Genomic DNA, 19,203 nt, shown 5'->3' with positions numbered 1-19,203 from the left:
GTTAGCAGGCTGACTTGGTTAGTTATTAGAACAGGATTAAAACATCAAAGTCCGTGAACTCGACTTCTTTCCTGACGTCCCAATATGATTGTGCACGACAGTTTATGAACAATGACAGGGTGTCGAATGAAGATTGCTGAAAGTCGTAGGTCATTCGCCTAAGCTGCTTGTTACATCACAGATTGGATCTCGTTCAACCTGTTGAGAAAAATTCGAGTGTTAAGAACAGCACGAGACAAACAAACCGACAACGGCCTTCCGTCGTGTTGAAGTCTCCCCATAAAACGTTTGTACTGTGTTGGGAAAGAGGTCGTGGGAAGTGAAATGGCAAGACGGTGCGTTGACCAGCGTAAAACCTTGTTGTGACCCTTGACGGCACCCATAACTCATCACCATCATTGTTGCGTTTAGTTTTCAAACGGGATGTTTTGTCAGTCCCTGTAAATCATGCCCTTATAGAGCGCTGCTGGTTGATGCTGTCTGTTTCCGATATCCAAGATTGTCATGCAAATCATACATCGCCCATATCCTAACCCAGTTGACCAAATTAAGCCTCCTCGGTCCTGAGCTTGGCAGCGGGGTTGGTGACCCTGCGATACGGGAAGAGAAAATGTCAGTTCCAATTCACAGAACATCGAAAAAAGCGAAGTCAAAAGAACACTCACTTAACACCCAAAACCTTAGCTCTAGCGATGATCTCGACCCTCTTCTTGCTGCTCACACCGTGGGCGATGGAAGCGGCGTACTTGCCAGAATGCATGAGCAAAAGCTCGAGCTCGGAAAGGTTGTGGACGAGGAGCTCCTTGTGGCCGGAGGGGAGGAGATGACGGGTCTTCTGGTTTGAACCGTAACCAATCTTGGGCATAGGGATCTGGCCCTTGAACCTTCGTCGAACCTGTGAGATAATGTTGTATCAGTGTCGAGTCTTGTTTCCCATCTTCATCGCCGTATCGAACGTCGTCTTCGCTTCCTGCTTGTCTCTCCTCTCCAATCCGCGACCTAGAAACATTTGTCTCCCATAACCCCCACCTTCTCCCACTTTTATCCCATAATGTCCAGCACAAGCGCCTTCCCATAATCAATGCTCAATACTCACCCTGTTGTCAATACCCTTGGGCTTCCTCCAGCTCTCCTTGACACCGTGGTACCTGTCAGACTGGTGCCTCTTGAAGTGCTTTGTGCGCTTCTTGACGATGGGGATGTGGGCGGGCATTTTTCCTGCAATATGTCCTGTGGTCAGACGTTTTGCAGGTATGGAGAGATAGAGTCTACGCACAAAGAGCTTGACGGTTGAAGTTTTAGACGGGTTCGCGCAAAACTGATCATTCCAAACCCAGCACCCAGAGACTCGCGGCGAATGCGGCGTTATGGGTTGGAGAGTAAAGAGAAGCCCGAGATGTGGCGACAGACTGTACGGAAAGCATTTGATGCCGTCGGCGTTAAAAGTCCCATTTTGGTATCTCCGATCATATCGGTGTTATGTGCCGGTACGGATCCCTCACGGTGATTTACGTCATTTTGTAATCCCGAGTTCTCTTTTAAAGCTTCACTTTCCGTCGGTATCACTCGTTGACTGTTCGCTGACAGAACATTGTATATTGTTACATATGACATATGAAAAGCATTTAAAGGGTTGATTAATGACGTTGCATTCATCGGCGATAATGGGGATGAATCGGCAAGGCCTTATTCAATCAGCGGATTGACCGACAGTATATGAGAGCGGCCATCAGACTCAAAATAATGAATAGCAACTATAGAAGAGGAACAAAAGCTAAGCTCGACACAAGCCTCTCGACAGACATTGACCCCCCCGCTGAATGCAAAGAGTAATGACAGGGAAGTTCTTGCGATTAGCAAGGATTCTACCCGCATTGCAATGACATCAAGTTGGCTAAAATGGCAAAACATTCATCTGATGATGTCTCATCGCCATGATTTCGGGTCTTATGATGATGATACCCTTCGTTGTTAGCATGGAAGTCGTCGGTCGACTGCGTTATCCCTCAAATTTTTTACAACTCAGTCAGTTGAATGAAGGGCCTAACCTCAACTAGAATGAAGTACAACGCATTGTAGATAAAGGGCATTGCGTGCATGTAAATTTCGTTTTGGTGAACAGAATTGGTTTCGTACTAGACTACTACCAAACTTTGAATTAATGGGTAAGCACTTCATTTCTAGCAAACGCCACATTCACTTGATATATCAAATTCAATCGTGCGTAGTTCGTGTTATTCTGGGATGATCCAATGTGCGCTGATTGCATTCTCATACGTGGTTGTGATAGTCCAATTACAAGTCGTAACGGTCTAATTATTAGATCCAGTCTACGAATTGGTCTTTTAGTAATGGCTCCCGGTTATTGAATGAGGCTAATAGTGAACTACCAGGACCATATTCTGAATACGTTACTAACAGTACCAGGGCTATCAGTAGCAGCATACGATACATAAAAAATCGCGAAGACGCACCAATACTTTTTATTAGCGATTGCTCCTTTCAGCAGTTTGGACTTCTTACGTAATAGGTAAAATAAGAATGATTGGGAATGACCCTGGTGCGTTTTGGTGATAAAAGGTCCGTAGACCGAATCGAAATAGATTCAAATGTTTCGTCCTGTAAAAAACATGTGAATATGGGAGATTTGAAACAATACACTCTGCAATCCCAATTCCTATCAGAGAGTTATTTTCCATGACCAACAATTGCCCGTGGACCGAGAACTTTGTGAACAGAGGATGAATGGCAGCTCTGTCTTGTGAATTGACTGTGGTCAGGTAGTAATAGAAAGCCGAGAGGGAACTACCTAAACTAAATTGGGCCCATTTGCACATGTTGATGTATAGTGAACTTTAAGAGCATGGTTTTTGAGTCTAAATCGCATGCTGTGAACTTCATCAAACAAGTCCTCCTACTTGATTACAGACCTACTGGAGATACAGTAAATCAGATGTGGGAACGAACTTCTTGCCTGGAGTGCCAGTTGAGATACTTCGGTGGCAATATTGATGGATGTTCTTCTCCTGAGTACATACTGAATAAGCTGCTGGCACATGTCCATAATTTTATAAGCTACGACTGAAAAAGTAAAGAGAAGCAGGAAAAAGATCAGAGGAGGCGAGCTTCTTCCGTTCGACAGACAGACGGAACGAGAGTCAGTCCGGTCATCAAGCAGGAGAGATAATTATTCTGTTATTAGTCACGGAACCAAATGTGTTGTCAAAGTGGAGATAGGCTTGAGCCCTCCACCACGGGATCAAATTGTTGAATACTTTCGCATAAGTTGCCTCCGAGTCCCATCCATGTATTTCGAACATCTATTCAACGCCATATAACAGTTAGAACAGCAATATGTCGGACGCATTCTCAACCCCAGCAGATCACGCTTTATCCCACCCTGAACTGGAAGCGATCTTGGAGAATGCCCAAGCCGGACCATCTAGCATAGGAGATGGAGCGGAAGGAATGAGCATAGAAGAAGCTTTCGAAGTGGATGAGACTGTCAGGAGAGTGCTTGAGGGTGATTATAAGACTGTAAGTAGTGAGACATATATATGAAAGAGTCGTTTTCCCAGGAACATCAACGTTTGATGGTTGCGACGGAAATGAAATGTCATGCATGACCAAAGCATAGCTGACAAATGCCTCTTACAGATTGGGTTACAATTCCCCGATGAACTCTTGCCATCTTCAGTCTCCGTCTATCGGGCTATCCAGACTCGCATAGCACATACCGGAGCTCAGGCATACGTGCTTGCCGATAGCACGTACGGGAAGTCAGTCGTTTTCAGCGTAGTAACTTGGAATGAAGCTAACACTATCGAAAGTTGTTGTCCGGATGTCTTGAGTTGTCTTCATCTCCCAGCAGATTTCTTAGTACATTATGGACATGCTTGTCTCACTCCGTAAGCTAGATTGGATTCCTTTGAGTCTGCAAGCTGATGAAACAGAACGGACGCTCTCCCTGTTCACTACGTCTTTCCCCGGCAAAAGCTCGACGTCAAGCAAGCTGTGGAGTCATTGTTAGCGGCGAGCAAGAACGAACTAGACGGTGACGGCAGGAAAGGTATAGTGGTTGTGTGGGATGTGTCATATGATTGGCTAGCGAGTGGGTTTTAATTTATCTATATCCATCTCTACGAAGCAATCTAACGGAAATACAGATGATATCAGGGATACATTTTCTCAGGACTCAACTATCCAGATCAGTTTTGCCTCAATTCAAAAGCCTACTCTTGCTTCACAGAAGGGACTCAAGGATGTAAAGGGTAAGACACCTGCTCTCAGGAGCGTAGAACCACCTCAGGGGTTGGAAATGAATGATTGTGTCTTATGGTATATTGGTGAAGAGGGAAGATCCTGTATGAATCTACAGATGACACATGCCAACAATCCTGTGAGCATACGCTCGACCCATTATAGATAATCTATATCTGATAAATCAACAGCTCTTCATCTACTCACCTTCTTCCCAGTCTGTATCGCCTCTTCACCGCACCACTTCTCGTCTTCTCTCACGCCGTCTCTTCGCTCTCCATCAAGCGCTTTCCGCCGACGTATTCGGCCTTATTGTTTCCAACATCGGTCTCGCGTCTTCCAAACCCCTCCTTGCACAACTGAGAGAGGATCTGAAGAGAGCAAAAAAGAAGAGTTACACCCTGAGCGTAGGCAGGCTGAACCCAGCAAAGCTTGCAAATTTTGCAGAGATAGAGTGTTTCGTGTTGGTTGGTTGCGCTGAAGGTGGTGTTGTTGACTCGAAGGTGTGTTCTCTTTCGTCTAACAGAAATAATAAGCTGATGATTTGCTGATGCAGGATTTTTTGAGACCTATCATTACACCCTGGGAATTGGAATTGGCACTTCAAGGCCCAGACCACGTATGGGCACCGGAGAATTGGACTTTGGACCTGGGTACCGTTCTCAAAGGTGATGCTCATCCTGCTTTCATAATTCACATGCTAAGACCCATCAAATAGATGCCCAAGAGCGTGAAATAAAAATCAAGCAAGATTCTTCCACCGCTGACAGTGACGACGATTCACTCGAATTTTCACTTATTACCGGAACAATGCGAACAAAAAAACGCTTTGCGTTTGGAAACGGCACCCACACTCTTGAAAACAACAAGTTATTGGGAGACGGTGGTGTGCAAGACCTGACCTTGCGTAACCAAAACTTCTCACTGTCCAAGCTTGAATCCGCCGGAAGTACCTTTTTGGCGTCAAGAGAATTCCAAGGATTAGAACCAAGATATGGAATGGATGAGCCTAGTGTTCTGGAGCAAGGGAGGAGTGGGGTCGCGAGAGGCTATACAGAGGAGAAATAGACAAGTCCTCTTGGACGTGTCTTCAGAGAGCGTTTTGACTATAATTCAATGTACCTCTCGGCATTGCATCGTATCGCATTTCGTTAACAATGTACCACTTGTATCAACTTCTATGGCTATCACTTCGGGGACGATTCGTGATATGTTCCTATATGACATCTGTATGGCTGCATTCGTTTTTCAATCGGCGAATCTTTCTTCGTTCGGACTTCAATCTAATCTCTTCCGCCTAGTAGTGGGCTTCATTGTTCTAATACCGTATCAAGTTGCCAATAGGCATCTTTCAAATTATCATACTTCATTTCTAATGCACGTTTCCTGTTGTCCAATTGTCCATCATAAGCTTCAATCACTCAACCCCCTGAAGGATACTCCTTGCATGATTTTGGAAGGAGAGCAGTACTGCGCCTTCGATAGACCGAGGGGGGCAGCTACTTGAAGTTTGGTAAGCTATGGAAGGCATGATGATCTACTCCACTCTACGCCAATTGTTCAACTGAGCAGAAGGCTAATTCCCAATGCTCTGACGGTAGTAGTGGTGGAAGTTTGATCGGGCGAAGTAGAATGATTTATTATGATGATTGTGTCGTCGCGAGGTTGTCGACTCAATCTGGATCTGCTGAGCAGGCATAATAAATGTCAGAGTCGCCAAAGTCCCAACTGCAGGTATCTAATCGAAATAGTGAAGGCAGAACAGGTTAAGGAATGAATAAACTAACCTGCTAATTTATTTTATCTCCGTCCACCACCTTCCTTCTTCAATTCTCCCATCTACGTTGTTAAGGATGGAAGGATTATTCGCCGAATAATATGAATACGCTACTTTGAAATACATGAAAACAAGCACTTGAGAAGGTCTGGCAAACGCTCAAGCCATTCATTCTGCTCACTGTAGGGCGATGAGACGAGACATAGAACGTCGCAAGATACCAAAAATTACATGGTCAGAAGATAAGGAAAAAGATTAAAAAAAAGCCTCCGGCGGGGCTCGAACCCGCAACCGCACGATGACGAAGAAATGATTGATGGCCCATAATCGGCTCAAATAGACTCGTTAAGAGTCGTGCGCGCTACCGATTGCGCCACGGGGGCAAATTTGAATCTCCCCGGTGCGAGTCGAACGCACGACTTTCAGATGTGATTTTGGAAACCAATTACAGTCTGACGCTCTAAACCACACTAAACTACGGAGAGTTCGGATGAAAGTTTAACTTCTTACATGCACTTCATCCTTTCTATAAGAGGCAGGCGTTTCTACTGTGGAAAGGTTTGATATGAAAAGATCTCAAAAGACTTTAAGAAACGGCTCATCACTTCTCAAGTAGGAAATATCGTTGGTTTGTGCCATATCCGTGGATTCCTGATCATTTCTCTCTACTTTTTCCGGCTTGTGGTAATCAAGAATAAGAACCGTCGTACTCGTACAAAGGAGTTCGATGATCTCCGAGCATCTAGGATCCTAATAAAGGCACCAGGTGTGACGTCAACCAATTGTTTACGGGACGATCGTCGAGGGCAGGAGCTGGACAAAACGATTTTTCTGCCTAGCTATCATTTACTACATGGCGGGATTGCTCTTTTGCGAATTCAAAAGTAATTTAAGACCTCGTGGATTGTGATGACGACGTTGTGCCCTGCTGAGCACTGAGCAATGAGGCGATCATTTCGATCGACACTTATAAATTATGTAGCTTTTCTGCTGATCTGCTGCCGGTTCTCTGCCATCTGCTGTCGTCAGTCGCGACGATCTTCATCCGAAGTGCTAAAAGTAAGCCTAGTCGAGAAGAAAACCAACCAGTCTCGGGCTTTTGGTTAAGTTTAATTTAGTTACTAGACCCTTCCTTATTAGTGTGCACGATGTGGTTCATATTATAGAGAAGACAGTAGTCAGAGACAGAAGAAGGGAGACGCAGCTCAAAGGATCAATAACCGAAAGTTGAATCTCTTCAAACACTCATAAATGAACGGAAGGCAACGATGCAAGACATTCATGAGCCGTGTGCAATTTGAAAAAATATCTCCTTCGAATTCCAGACATCCGTCGAGAAGCAGAGCTCTTCTTTTTTCAGAACTTCAATCATTTTCCAATTATAGATTCTGTACTTACTACGCAGAGAATACAGAACATGCTGGATGCTGGAGGTCCGGTTATGAGTAGTTATGGGTCATGGTCGATGTGCTCTCAAGCGCATGCGCAGTGTTGTGCGATGAGCTTGCGCTTTGATATTAATAATAAAAAATTAGTAGAGGCTGTATTAGGCTATACGATTCGAAAATAGTTCCGCATTTTATGATCAAAAGGTCCCGGCCTACTGCTTAGACTGTCATCCATTATTTAACTGCTTCGTCATCACCTGCAATCTTGGATTTTGGAGCCCTTGTCTCTCCTAGTTTATCCCCTCTCCCCTCTCCCTTCTCGCACATTTTTTTGTACAGTAAAGCCGAGAAGAACAAAGTAGTCACCGTTGTCGTTACTTCGTTCACACTGCTGGCCGCCGGTGTATCCGGATAGAGACGTAAGAGCCCGTTACATTTTATTATTAACAATCTCTAAAGTTATCAGTCCCTCTCTCCCGCACTTCTTAGATCACGACTTGCTGATTTTCTCATAATAACGACAGCCCGAATCCACTTCCCGTATGACGTAGTGGCCGAGAAACGCTACGCAATATAGCCAGTAAATGAATGTATAGAGTATTTTTCCATGCTCGATGGTTAGCAGTACGACAGACGTCATGCCTCCAGGTAGCAGAAAGCATGAAAATGAAGCACTAGAGAATCTTGCTCAACGCATGTGGTGATATATAGTACAATACCTCTGGCTTTTCGCCCACTTTTTTTCCACTCCATGCTATCTCATCTAATTATTTCTCTATCCCCAAACGAACCACATATCAACTTCAGAACCAAACATGTCTACTGTTACTCAAGGTGTTAAGGACTTCTTCAAGAGTACCTCCAAGCCAGACTCCACAGAGGTACATACTTGAGGAGGCGGATAGTACGAATTCTATGAGGAGCTGACAAAACATAAATAGGTCTGCACTGAGACTGCACCTGAGGTCGTCCAGGAGCACGTCAGGCCCCAAGAGCACACAGAAAGTGCTGAGGCCATCGACCGAGAAAGGCATATCCATCATCACCAGGTGAGTACAACACAACGTTTCTGCCGACCTATATCACCTAACGATGTATCGCAGCACCGAATTCAACCCATAGAGCACAAACAGGCTCTCGACGCCAAGCATGTTCACGTTACTGCACCTGCCGTCGTCCGTGAGCACAAGGAGGAGATGCTTCCCGAACATCAGGATACCCTCCAAAAGCAAAGGACATTGCACAGCAATCAACAGACCATCGGCGAAGTCGAGAAGTCTCATGCTCACATCGGAACCCATGTTAACCAGCATGAACACCATCACATCCACGAAACCGGTGAGTTGAAATAGGATTGCATTGTATATCAAAATCTGTCTGACTTTAAAACAGTCCAACCCGTCATCCAGAGGGAGACCGTCCAGCCTACCGTTGTCCACCACACGGCTGCAATCCACGAAAAGGTTCATGATGCTCCTATTGTTCACGAGGTCACCACTTTACCTACTATAGGCCACAACGAGTTCTTGAAGATGAAAGAAGGCCTCAAGAGCGCCACTCACACCGACAAGGGACACCAACACCAGTACTGTAAGTAGTGTCAAGGTCGTAGCGTAGTCGGATGCGTTGCTAATGACGCGCAGACGAGGGTGCTCCTAGAGTTGGCAGCCAACAAACTTCAGCCGCTAATGCCGCTTCCACAACCAATGCCGCTTCCACTAAGGAAGTTCCTACTGCCTAAGAAGTAGTTTGCCATATATTTTTTGTCTTGGGGGATGTAAAGAGTTCATGTTGAAATTGGGCATTTGTAGTTATTAAACTGTTATAAATATTACTTGTATATACACGGTAGCTTGGGGTTATTATTAGAAGAGCGAGGATAGCCAATGCAAAGATTCCTTTCACAACAGCTGATGTTCGGGTTTGTTTACCCTATCTCGCTGGAAAATACTGGACATCTTCCCGATCGCAAGGTCATTGCAGGACTGTAGGAGATCTCATCCTGGCGATCGAAGCTGTCGAGTTTGATGGCGGCTGGACTGCTATTTAATTTACAAATGATAACCCCTCGCGTAAGAAGAATGCACGGAAGAATAAATGAACCAAGAAGTAAGTGAAGACACGCACGATGAAAACAGATCACATCCCCGCTTTTTCTTTCTGCTTTCCGCCATGTCTGCGGTTAATGATGTCACGACTTTCCATGTTCGCTCGCATATGATTAATGTCTCTGACGGAACTGTCTGTTGTCTGTCATCTTGAACATCTCACGCTTGAACATTGCAGTTATCCCGTTTCCGACAGAATAGACTCATAAGGTTTTTGAGTCGTCTGGGCTATAAAATTAGCAAATGCCCCCTTCCCCTTCCGATCTTGAAAGTCGTCCAACCAAGATTACAAAGATGGATGATTCTATGGATGTCGCGGACGCCGTTACTGGGACTGCTCCTGTGCCTTCGTGAGTATGCTGATGGCTTGAACGGTGTACGTAATATAAGGTATTCTGACGTTAGAAATAAGATATCGCCCAGACGCAAAGGCTAGACGTTACGACCGACAACTTCGGTAGGTCTATTGTTTTCCTTTCAGTGACTGGCTAGAGCAGCGCCCCGTGCCTCCGATGAGCTGAACGTTCTGTGCACTCTGTCAGGCTCTGGGCTTCTGCAGGGCAAAGATCTCTAGAACAGGCCCGAGTACTTTTAGTCGGGTGTGATGCTGCTGGCTCTCAATCCCTAAAGAATCTCGTTCTTCCTGGTGAGCCATTCTTGTCATGAGCAGCTAATTACACTGTCTGATTTTCTGATTTTTCCGTGTTGTCCAAGGCATCTCACAATTCACCATTCTATCCTCCAAGATAACTACTGCCCAAGACGTTGCAACCAACTTCTTCTTGCATCCAGACTCGATCGGGTCGAACATCGCCCAGGAGAGCGTGAAGTGGGTTTCGATTTTGGCCATGTTGACGTTGAATATTGACTTCTTCCATAGGTACCTTCAGGAGCTCAATCCTGCCGTCAAAGGTGAAGCTCATATGGAGGTGAGCCAAACATCTGTTTTGGAAGGGAATAACATTGTGTTGACCTTTGTGCAGGATCCTGCCCTTATCATCAAGACTAATCCGAGATTCTTCCTCTCCTTCGCTCTCATTATTTTGTCAAACGTCGAACCGTACCTTGAAAACCAGATTGCAGAGATTCTTTGGGAAGGTATGCTGCTTGACTTACTGTCGGGGCTAATGTGACTTGTAGCTTCTTCATCGGTTGACGGTCCTGATATCCCATTAATCGCCATCCGCAACTCTGGTTTCATCAGCCGAGTCCAAATCCAACTTCGAGAGCATACTGGTCAGTAGATATTCTATCTAGTATCAGATCTCACTGACTTGTTGGCAGTCGTTGACAGTCACCCCGATACTACCCACACTCTTCGGATTGACCAACCTTTTCCTGCACTTGAGCAACATGCTCGCTCTTTGGATTTTGCAAACATGGACTCTATGGAGCATTCCCATATTCCTTGGGTAGTCCTTCTTGTCAGGGCTGCTAGTCTGTGGAAAGAATCGGTGAGTGAAGGAACAATTCAGAAAGGATCGGAAGCTGAATGATGGATTCCAGCACGGCGGCAAGCTGCCCGAGACCAATGAGGAGAAGGCAGAGTTCAAGGAAAAGCTGAAAGCAGAAAAGATCAAGGAGGATGAGGAGAATTACGATGAGGCGATGGCACAAGCGTACAGAGTGTGGATTAAGTCAGAAGTGCGTGATGTTTTTGGGAAACTCTAGTAACTGGGAGCTGATCTTGCATAAGCTGCCGTGGGAGATTAAATGCCTGCTAGATGACGAGACTGTCAAGAACATCTCCACAAACGTAAATATCGAGTATGGTTTTATTCATAGCGCTAATGGAACGAACTCTGTGCTTAGTCTAAGAACCTGCACATCCTCCTTCACACGCTCAGCCAATACATCATCCCTGCCCCCCATCTTCCGCCTACCTCCCCGTCTCTTCCTGATATGCACTCCAGCACAGCCCACTATGTCGCTCTCCAAAACATGTACAAAGCTCAATATCAAGCTGATCTCAAGCAATTCAAGTCTCTCTTGAATGAGGTCTTGCGAAATATCGGCCTGCCAACCGACACCGTACCCGATGAGGAATTGGAGGGATTCGTCAAGAATGTAGGTGGAGTAGGCATTATCAAGGGGACTCCTCTCAGCGACAGTAAGAACATTAGGGGTCTCTTGCCAACCGAGCTTGGTAAGTGTTTCACTAATATTTGTTGTATTGCGGTTAACGATTGAAGTAGAAAATTTCGACGAGGAAATCGATTCCGCAACTTGCCTCTCCATGTACCTGGCCCTTCTTGCATCCGAAACCTTCTTCGAGTCCGAGAAACGATGGCCCGGTGCCAGTTCTTTAGACAACTTGGCGGCAGACAACGAAAAGGTTCAACAGATACTCCTTGATTTGTTCCCAATTTTCAGTGAGGGTTTGCCTGAAATTCTCGAACAGAGCGTTGAAGAAGTGTACGTGTTTGGCATTTGGGAGAGCGAAGCTGATACATTTATAGTATTCGAGGTGGTTTTGCCACCGTTCCCAACACTGCCGCTTTTGTTGGCGGTATTGTTGCCCAAGAAGCCATTAAGCTCGTCACCAACCAGTACTCACCTTTGGATAACACTGTGGTGCTCAACTTGATTAAGAGCGAATCATCCAAGTTCAAGTTTTAGAAAATATGCCTCGGGGTTGGAAGGAAGATGTAGTCATTTTGGGTGGCTGTCGTAGATGATGTTAAAACAAGATACGATGTTAGAAAAGACGGCAAGAATGTAAGCATGTATACTATGCGAAAGTCAGCGCGCAACCTTTTCCGTCAGCTGAGTCCCCCGATCAATGCCATTAGACCTATCTCATAATCATTTGGGGCAATCGCGTTCTTTGTACTTCTCGAGGGGCGATGTTGCACATGTCAGGAAAGGGGAATAACGGCAGGCCGGTCATACATATCATGCTCCCAACAGCCTAGCATCATCATGGAATGCTACAGTTGAGAAGAAAGGCTTCAAAAGTGCAATTTTCTTTTGTCTGCATTTAATATGCAAGACGAGAGTCATTCGTTCCCGCCGGCGTTTTGTTAGCCGAAATGGAGACTGCAGCTCGCCGGCGCCGAAAGATGGTAGATGAGTGGACGCATGGAATGACATACATCATAATGTGATTTTGAGAAATATTATATTACATACTGTACAGAGCTCATGTCGTCTGTAACCATACGATCCTATCTAACCATACAAGATGGTACATAAAACTACAGCCCGCGTCGCGCGATTGAAGCAGGAGGAGAGAGAGAGACTAGTGAGCGAGATGGAAAGCTTGCTGGGACTACAGAGCGAACATCTGGAGGACGAACAATACATCAGCGCAAGGTAAGTTATTATGCATATGCATTAACGTTGCCTAACTTCAAGTAGGCCTGAAGAGATTGTGGGCAACCTGAAAAGTCGCAAAGAGGGCTGGACTGCAGAACGAGTGATGATTGCTTTCGTAGGTCACGCTGTACCACATTTAACTTGTCTTAACAGACCGCTTATAGATAAGAGCTGCATGTGCTGCTCAAAGGAAAACAAATTGTCTGACGGAAGGTAAGTCTAGTTTAGCCTTCTGTAACACCGACATTCAAATGGTCTGATATAGCTGCCCTGTTACAGTCTTGTTTCGTGAAGCACTCGACGAGGCTAAGCGGCTTGACAAGGAGTTTCTCGAGACTGGAAAGGCCGAAGGAGATTTCTGGGGATTGCCATCAAGCTTCAAGGGTAAATATTCAAATGAGTATCCAAAGCAGAGCTAAAATGTACTGTGTAAAGACACATTCAACATCAAAGGCGTAGATAGCTCCATTGGTGTTTCACTGTGAGTACAACTCTGCAGCAGGGGCTGACATTGATGATTAACCATCGTTGCCAGCCATTGCTTCCAACCTACTGAAGATGCCAGCCAAGAGGGAGCTGTATGTCACTCCATTTCGCTTCTTGTGTATTTCATCAATTAACATGTTGATCATAGCTTGTCAAACTCTTCCGGGCCGCCGGAGGCATCCCCTTCTGCAAAACCAATATTCCTCAGACTCTCCTTTCATTCGAATGTAAGAATCCAATATTCGACAGAGCGACCAACCCTACAGCTGTGGATAGGACTTGCGGTGGTAGTTCCGGTGGTGAAGGGGCAATTATTGCGTTGAAGGGTACGCCAATGGGCTGGGGATCTGATAGTAAGTATCAGGGGTCCTCGGATGGATTTATTATCTAACCAAGGACTAGTTGGAGGCTCGTTGAGAATCCCAGCTCATTACTGCGGTATTTATGCTCTCAAGCCTGTCACAGGAAGATGGCCTTCCGATGGGGGCAGAGCAAGTGTCAAAGGTTTTGAAGGCATCAAGGTGTTTAATCAATTTGTTGATATGACATATTGCGTGGCTGATGCTTCTTTACAGGCTGCGGTAGGACCAATGGCAAGGAGCGTCGACGATCTAATCTTCGCGAGTCGCACCATGCTCACCCTCGCTCAACGGTCTTTAGTCAGCTTGAACGGGGAGCAGTTGTTGCCGATCCCGTGGAGGGAGGTGGAGTTACCAAAGAAATTGAGAGTGGGGTATTTCACGGACGATCATGCCATCAAGGTGGGTGGTATTCCTCGCTTTGTTTCATCGAGGCCTTGACAGCTATTGAAGGCTAGTCCGGCGTGTGTAAGGGCGGTGTTGGAGTCCGTCCAGGTGTTGGAAAAGGCAGGACATGAAGTCATCCAATTCGATCCTCCAGATGGTAAGCTCATAAACCGTTTGTTTGCTTGGATTCTTTGCTAATTTTGGGGGTTCATGTCAGTATCAGAAGCTCTGAAGGTGAACACGATAACCTGTCCATCAGAAACTTTACAACCTGGGACTGACGTTATCGATATAGATCTTCGCCGGATTGACTTCTTCAGATGGGTACAAGACTCTCTTGGGCAATCTCGGAGACGATCCTATGGAAGCTTCTATGCGATTGGTAAGTGACATTATACTATGTTATCAGCTTTGACGAACCTGCGCAGACGACACTAGGTGCCAAGTATCCCAGATGGCTCCATCGAATTCTCACGTGGTTGATCGCTAAATTTACAGGAGATCATCTCTATGCAGAAGTCTTTGGTAAACTCTGTTCTTCGATTTCGCATTGGTTATGAGGCTGACCGTCTACTACGTATAGCGAGCTCGAGACCTAAAACCGTGACAGAATACTGGCAGTACGTCCATAAGAGAAATGTCTACGCCAACAAATTCCGAAAGCTGGTGGGCTTGCCTTTTCCTTTAGCGCTTGATCGGACTGACGCATTTTTGCAGGCTTGGGAGGAAAACAAGTTTGACATGATTGTATGCCCTGTTCAAGCAGTACCCGCTTTGAAGCACGATGAAACTGAATGGCTGTCTCCCCTGTGGTAAGCATAATTTGACCTGTCAAACATGTCTACGACTTATTTATGCCGTAGTATCGGCACCGTGCTCTTCAACGTCGTCGATTCTACTGTCGGTGTCCTCCCTGTCACCCGTGTCGACCGGCACCTTGATGCTCTGCGTGCCGATTACCTCGAAGACAGCAAGGGATCCAAATTGCTAGAAAAGAGAGTGTACATCGGTAAACCATGGAAGGAAGACCCCACTTATGATGCGGAAAAGATGCACGGTTTGCCTGTTGGTGTACAGGTCGTTGGGAAAGCGTGGGAAGAGGAGAAGGTGCTGGAGATGATGAAGGTTTTGGTCGGTCTGATTGGGTATGAACCGTAGAGACTGGCATATCTGTATTAAGTGGAGCATACATGTTGTGAAATCTGAAAGTAGGTATCTTCCAGCCATATAAGTCCGTGTTTTAGTGAATGAGATCGGTGAATGAAACCCTATTCTCTGGAGAGAAGTTGAACTTGCCAATGATCTGAGGATAGCCAATATTACGGGCAGCTCAATAGCTCCATCAAATAATTATCTTGTGAAAAGCTTTGGAACATCAGAAGGTTGATCTAATTTGATTGGGAAGAAGTTTAAATTGAAGTAAAAAGCGACATTAGAAGATTTCAGAAAGTGTGTTCCACACATGCTTGCATTGAAGTTGATGACAAAAAAGAACCCATTAAGCCCAATCCGGACCCGTCTTCCTCAACTGTTCAAACTCAGCTCTGGACAAACCATTGGTTAACCACCTATTAAACATCCCCTGAGATTTGTTCGCCGTCGGCTGATTGATTGCAACCAAAATCATATGCTCCGCAAAATTACTATCCACCCCACACTTATCCCTCAACTGCGGTTTGAGCGCCTGCAGCTTCTTGGTGTCAAACCTATGAGGTCCACCGCCCGTATATCCTCCGCCGAGGTAGACATCGACCGATTTCGCCAAGGGGATGACTTTGGTCTCTACTTCACGTCGAGAGAAGGGTCGTTGTAGGTATGTGTACCATTGGTTGACATCCGCTTCTGACCAACCTCGTCTCACCATTCCTTTAGCGAGTTTTTGCACAGTATCTTTTGTTAGTTGAATATCACGATAACCACCTTGACCATCCGACTCTCCGAATTTGTGTTTCACCTTGCTTTCTGGTTTGCTTGAGTTGCCTCCTCGACTCTGCTGAGTTCTATCCTTCTTGGGTCCTTCGACGGGTATACCCATTCGTTCCAAGATCTTTGCAGCCATTTGAATCTCACTTTCCGATTTCGGATTCTCCAGTAGCGAGAGCACTTTTTTACGTTCATCAGCGGGGACTTTCTCCAGTCTCATCGCTTCTTCCGCCTTCTTTACAGAATCTTCCGGTATCTTCAACTTCCCTCCTTCTCCTCCTTCAGCTTCCTGTCCATGACTTCCGAACTTATCAGGCCATCCAGCCTTCCTCGCCCTCTCCGCATAATCCTTATTCCTCCTGTCTACCTCTTTTTTATCCTTCTCCTTCACCCACACATTCATATTTTTTTTCGCTCCCTCTTTATCGACAGAGTTGAGAGCGAGAATCATACCCGCGACCGCGGGATCTGCGTAGCCCGCGCGATGGAGGTATTTGTATGGGTTGGAGATATGGGTGGAGATGGGCATGTTTGCAGGAATAGGAGGATCGGGAGGTTTGGAGGATCTGGACTTCGGTTGTGAGGTTGGCCTTGATTTGGAGGTTTCATTGTTGGAGGACTTCGATGACCTAGATCTCACTTTGATCTACCATCATATATCAACCCTCAATCTTCGCGATCCCCAACATACTCACAGATGATGCGCCCTGATCCCGACTCATCCACATGATCGTCAAGGCGCTCGTCTTTAAACATACTATCAACGTGAACAGGTCCGGATGGAGTAAGAAGAAAGCGACGCCTTCGATAAGGCAGCCCATGACGAACGTCGGCCAGTAATTCTCCAGGTGTTTGTCGTGTTTCTTTTCGAGATAATCGTCGTCTTCCGACATATTTGGGATAAGCAACCTCCCCAAACACTTTTAAAAAGTATAATTAGGTCTCACTTTGATACTGCAATGGAATAGCAAGGTCGAACGCCAAAGCAAGGATCATCGAAATCTCCATCGGACTTGTACGTATCACGATCCATCCAGCTACAAAGAAGCCAGACAGGATGATGATGTCCCATATCCCTGTCAGGTCGGAGATAATAATTGTGATTTCGGAGAGCCATCCCCCTGACGGTGCGAGCTAGGATGGATGAGGCTTTAGTTTGATGTATATAGCTTATAATATCAAGCGGAGAGGGAAAACGTACCCAACTTTCTCGGAAGTCTTGAGCGCGCTGTCCAAGGTCTCTCGGCATGGGGGCCGAGGAAGGTCATGAGATCTTTTTTTATGAGCACCTTTGGTCGTCGTTCTGGCTTCCTATTTGCCTTTTCTTTCGTTGATTTTGAGGGCCAGCCCTTGCTCCTGTGATTCGACGTGCGTTTGCTAAGTTGGCCGAAGGCGCACAAACAAGTACCAATGAATTCCAGCTATATAGATTGAGTGTATAAAGTAGTGAGCATTAATTTCACGCGCTCTACCATATCAGCCATTCCAAGAGAGTACTCTCTTGGGAGAGATAGATCCTCCTTTGATACATGTCTTTCGGCTCGGGAGCTGGTAATGAAAGGATAGTCGGAAAGATGTTGATCTCCACAGGCTTTATCTTACACGATGTATTTCATTGAATACTATGATCTTCCTTAGTACAAACCATATGGGATATGTTGAAAATGCCTGAGATGCAGGAAGTTCAAATAGAACGATCGACAGCAGGTATATACGTAGCAGGACACACCGCACGCACTGCGCAGCTCTTCTTGCTGGTCGTTGGCGCAAGTTTTTGTTTATTTGGGCTACTTATATATTCCGCTTCTCCGCCGTTACTTATTTAGGTCACGTGATCTGACATCATCGTCGCACCTGACCGTACCCCTACCGTCGCGTCGATGTTCGTTCGACTTCTCCACGCACGCAAGTCGGTCTGCTTTTTTGACTTCTAACTTCTCTCCACCTGTCATCAGCTTGGACCTTGTCGCGAATTAAATATATCTTCCAAGAGTATCACGGCACCCCAATGAAGCTCAATCCAGCAATCCCACTCCTCGCCCTCGCAACCTTTTCCGCAGCTACGCCCGCTGCTCAGCTGCCCGTCGGACTTGATCTTGGCAAAGAACCTGATAGCAGCAAGGTCAACGTGTCTTTGTATGTTATGTCAAAATGTCCCGATGCTGTACGTACATTAATTCCCCTAGGGGAAGGGTTGATAAAAACTGAAGGAAACATACTGATTGAAAGGATGCCCACCATAGAGACTGTGTGAAAACGTATTCGGCCAAGTTCTGCGCACCGAATCCATACTCCCCAAGATCTCTCTTTCTCTCCATTACATAGGTACCCTCGACCCCTCTTTGCCCCTGGGAGTTGACGTGAAGCATGGCCCTACCGAAGCTTACGGTAACGCCCATCAACTGTGCTTGTACAACCACGTTCCCTTGACGCAATTCTGGGCGGCAGTCGAGTGCATGAACTTCCCTTCGAGTTTCCCGAAGGATATTGGGACGGTAGGGTTTACGAGGCAGTGTGCGGAGACGGTGGGGGTGGATTGGTGGGGTAGTGGCGTCGGAAAATGTGTGGAGGGGAAGAAAAGGATGGGGAAGGCTAAGAAGGACAAGGAAACTCAGGCGGAAGAAAAGGAAGGGTATTATGTAGGCAAAGAAGGGAGAAAGCTTTTGCTTGAGAATATCCGAGAGACAGAAAAGACGGGCGTGACGACAAGTTGTACGATCGAGATTGGGAGTACTCTCGTTCCGGAAGGGAAGCGGACTTGTGTAGTGGACGGTGGCGTATGGAAGGGGTGCGATGTGAGTTCTCTTTTTCCTTTCTGCCACCTTCGTTCTTTCTATATCTCTGCGTCTTTTGGCGATATCTGTATCGAGGCAAGGGTGAGTGCTAATACGTTCTGTTTAAGGATGGACATACAGCTACGGACTTCGTCCGAATCATCGACGCGGAATGGAAGAACCTCAAGAAAGGCACCTCTTCCATTGATGAGGCTTTCATAGATGAGCATGCGGAGGACTAGAGCATCAATAATCTAAGAAAATCTCGTCATTATTCTTTGTATAAATTTTCAGGCCATGTAGTATACAGATTAAAACTGTGACCATACGCCAATGTACCCATGTGATCTAGTCTAATATATCATCATTACCACCTATATATACAGCATTCACCCCATCATCATCATCGTTTTAGTCGTAAGG

At 45.9% G+C, this 19,203-nt stretch overlaps 7 protein-coding genes and 2 non-coding genes across 10 annotated transcripts; 5 read left to right on the top strand and 4 right to left on the bottom strand.

The window, feature by feature from the left end:
- Positions 1–547: 547 nt before the first annotated feature.
- Positions 548–1,213, bottom strand: CNBM2080 (60S ribosomal protein L32; the record flags this gene model as incomplete). The annotated part of the gene is made up of 3 exons (XM_766958.1): positions 548–590; positions 666–895; positions 1,097–1,213. The coding sequence occupies 3 exons, from the start codon at positions 1,211–1,213 to the stop codon at positions 548–550; spliced, it is 390 nt and encodes a 129-aa protein (XP_772051.1).
- A 2,141-nt stretch (positions 1,214–3,354) lies between these two features.
- On the top strand, positions 3,355–5,328 carry CNBM2070 (hypothetical protein; the record flags this gene model as incomplete). The annotated part of the gene is made up of 8 exons (XM_766957.1): positions 3,355–3,537; positions 3,658–3,779; positions 3,831–3,908; positions 3,954–4,111; positions 4,167–4,399; positions 4,452–4,763; positions 4,817–4,928; positions 4,979–5,328. The coding sequence occupies 8 exons, from the start codon at positions 3,355–3,357 to the stop codon at positions 5,326–5,328; spliced, it is 1,548 nt and encodes a 515-aa protein (XP_772050.1).
- A 973-nt stretch (positions 5,329–6,301) lies between these two features.
- On the bottom strand, positions 6,302–6,420 carry CNBMt020. The gene is made up of 2 exons: positions 6,383–6,420; positions 6,302–6,338 (listed from the first exon to the last, which is right to left on the bottom strand). It is a non-coding gene; the product is annotated as a tRNA-Lys (tRNA).
- Positions 6,421–6,429: 9 nt separating this feature from the next.
- On the bottom strand, positions 6,430–6,522 carry CNBMt010. Its single transcript is given in 2 exon segments — positions 6,430–6,466; positions 6,482–6,522. It is a non-coding gene; the product is annotated as a tRNA-Tyr (tRNA).
- Positions 6,523–8,240: 1,718 nt separating this feature from the next.
- On the top strand, positions 8,241–9,166 carry CNBM2060 (hypothetical protein; the record flags this gene model as incomplete). Its single annotated transcript, XM_766956.1, has 5 exons — positions 8,241–8,306; positions 8,367–8,474; positions 8,529–8,763; positions 8,818–9,015; positions 9,069–9,166. The coding sequence occupies 5 exons, from the start codon at positions 8,241–8,243 to the stop codon at positions 9,164–9,166; spliced, it is 705 nt and encodes a 234-aa protein (XP_772049.1).
- A 610-nt stretch (positions 9,167–9,776) lies between these two features.
- On the top strand, positions 9,777–12,152 carry CNBM2050 (hypothetical protein; the record flags this gene model as incomplete). 2 transcript variants are annotated; one of them, XM_766955.1, is made up of 13 exons in its annotated part: positions 9,777–9,883; positions 9,946–9,990; positions 10,076–10,179; positions 10,248–10,362; positions 10,414–10,462; positions 10,517–10,631; positions 10,674–10,769; positions 10,818–10,987; positions 11,040–11,177; positions 11,230–11,289; positions 11,346–11,679; positions 11,729–11,948; positions 11,993–12,152. In XM_766955.1, 13 exons carry the CDS (start codon positions 9,777–9,779, stop codon positions 12,150–12,152), a joined length of 1,713 nt encoding a protein of 570 aa, XP_772048.1. The 2 variants fall into 2 exon arrangements, with proteins under 2 accessions (XP_772048.1, XP_772047.1); XM_766954.1 differs by having other exon boundaries at positions 9,832–9,883; positions 10,051–10,179.
- A 565-nt stretch (positions 12,153–12,717) lies between these two features.
- Positions 12,718–15,241, top strand: CNBM2040 (hypothetical protein; the record flags this gene model as incomplete). The annotated part of the gene is made up of 16 exons (XM_766953.1): positions 12,718–12,848; positions 12,894–12,966; positions 13,016–13,064; positions 13,131–13,235; positions 13,287–13,332; positions 13,387–13,429; positions 13,486–13,690; positions 13,740–13,858; positions 13,913–14,098; positions 14,150–14,240; positions 14,301–14,317; positions 14,379–14,465; positions 14,512–14,608; positions 14,667–14,749; positions 14,801–14,895; positions 14,947–15,241. The coding sequence occupies 16 exons, from the start codon at positions 12,718–12,720 to the stop codon at positions 15,239–15,241; spliced, it is 1,722 nt and encodes a 573-aa protein (XP_772046.1).
- A 340-nt stretch (positions 15,242–15,581) lies between these two features.
- Positions 15,582–17,014, bottom strand: CNBM2030 (hypothetical protein; the record flags this gene model as incomplete). The annotated part of the gene is made up of 3 exons (XM_766952.1): positions 15,582–16,652; positions 16,702–16,889; positions 16,954–17,014. The coding sequence occupies 3 exons, from the start codon at positions 17,012–17,014 to the stop codon at positions 15,582–15,584; spliced, it is 1,320 nt and encodes a 439-aa protein (XP_772045.1).
- Positions 17,015–18,014: 1,000 nt separating this feature from the next.
- CNBM2020 (hypothetical protein) lies at positions 18,015–19,022 on the top strand (the record flags this gene model as incomplete). The annotated part of the gene is made up of 3 exons (XM_766951.1): positions 18,015–18,170; positions 18,250–18,801; positions 18,909–19,022. 3 exons carry the CDS (start codon positions 18,015–18,017, stop codon positions 19,020–19,022), a joined length of 822 nt encoding a protein of 273 aa, XP_772044.1.
- Positions 19,023–19,203: the final 181 nt, after the last annotated feature.

The sequence above is a fragment of the Cryptococcus neoformans genome, chromosome 13, assembly GCF_000149385.1.
Source record: "Cryptococcus neoformans var. neoformans B-3501A chromosome 13, whole genome shotgun sequence".
In the NCBI taxonomy this organism is placed as follows: domain Eukaryota; kingdom Fungi; phylum Basidiomycota; class Tremellomycetes; order Tremellales; family Cryptococcaceae; genus Cryptococcus; species Cryptococcus deneoformans.
This window is presented reverse-complemented; position numbering and strand designations above follow the sequence as displayed.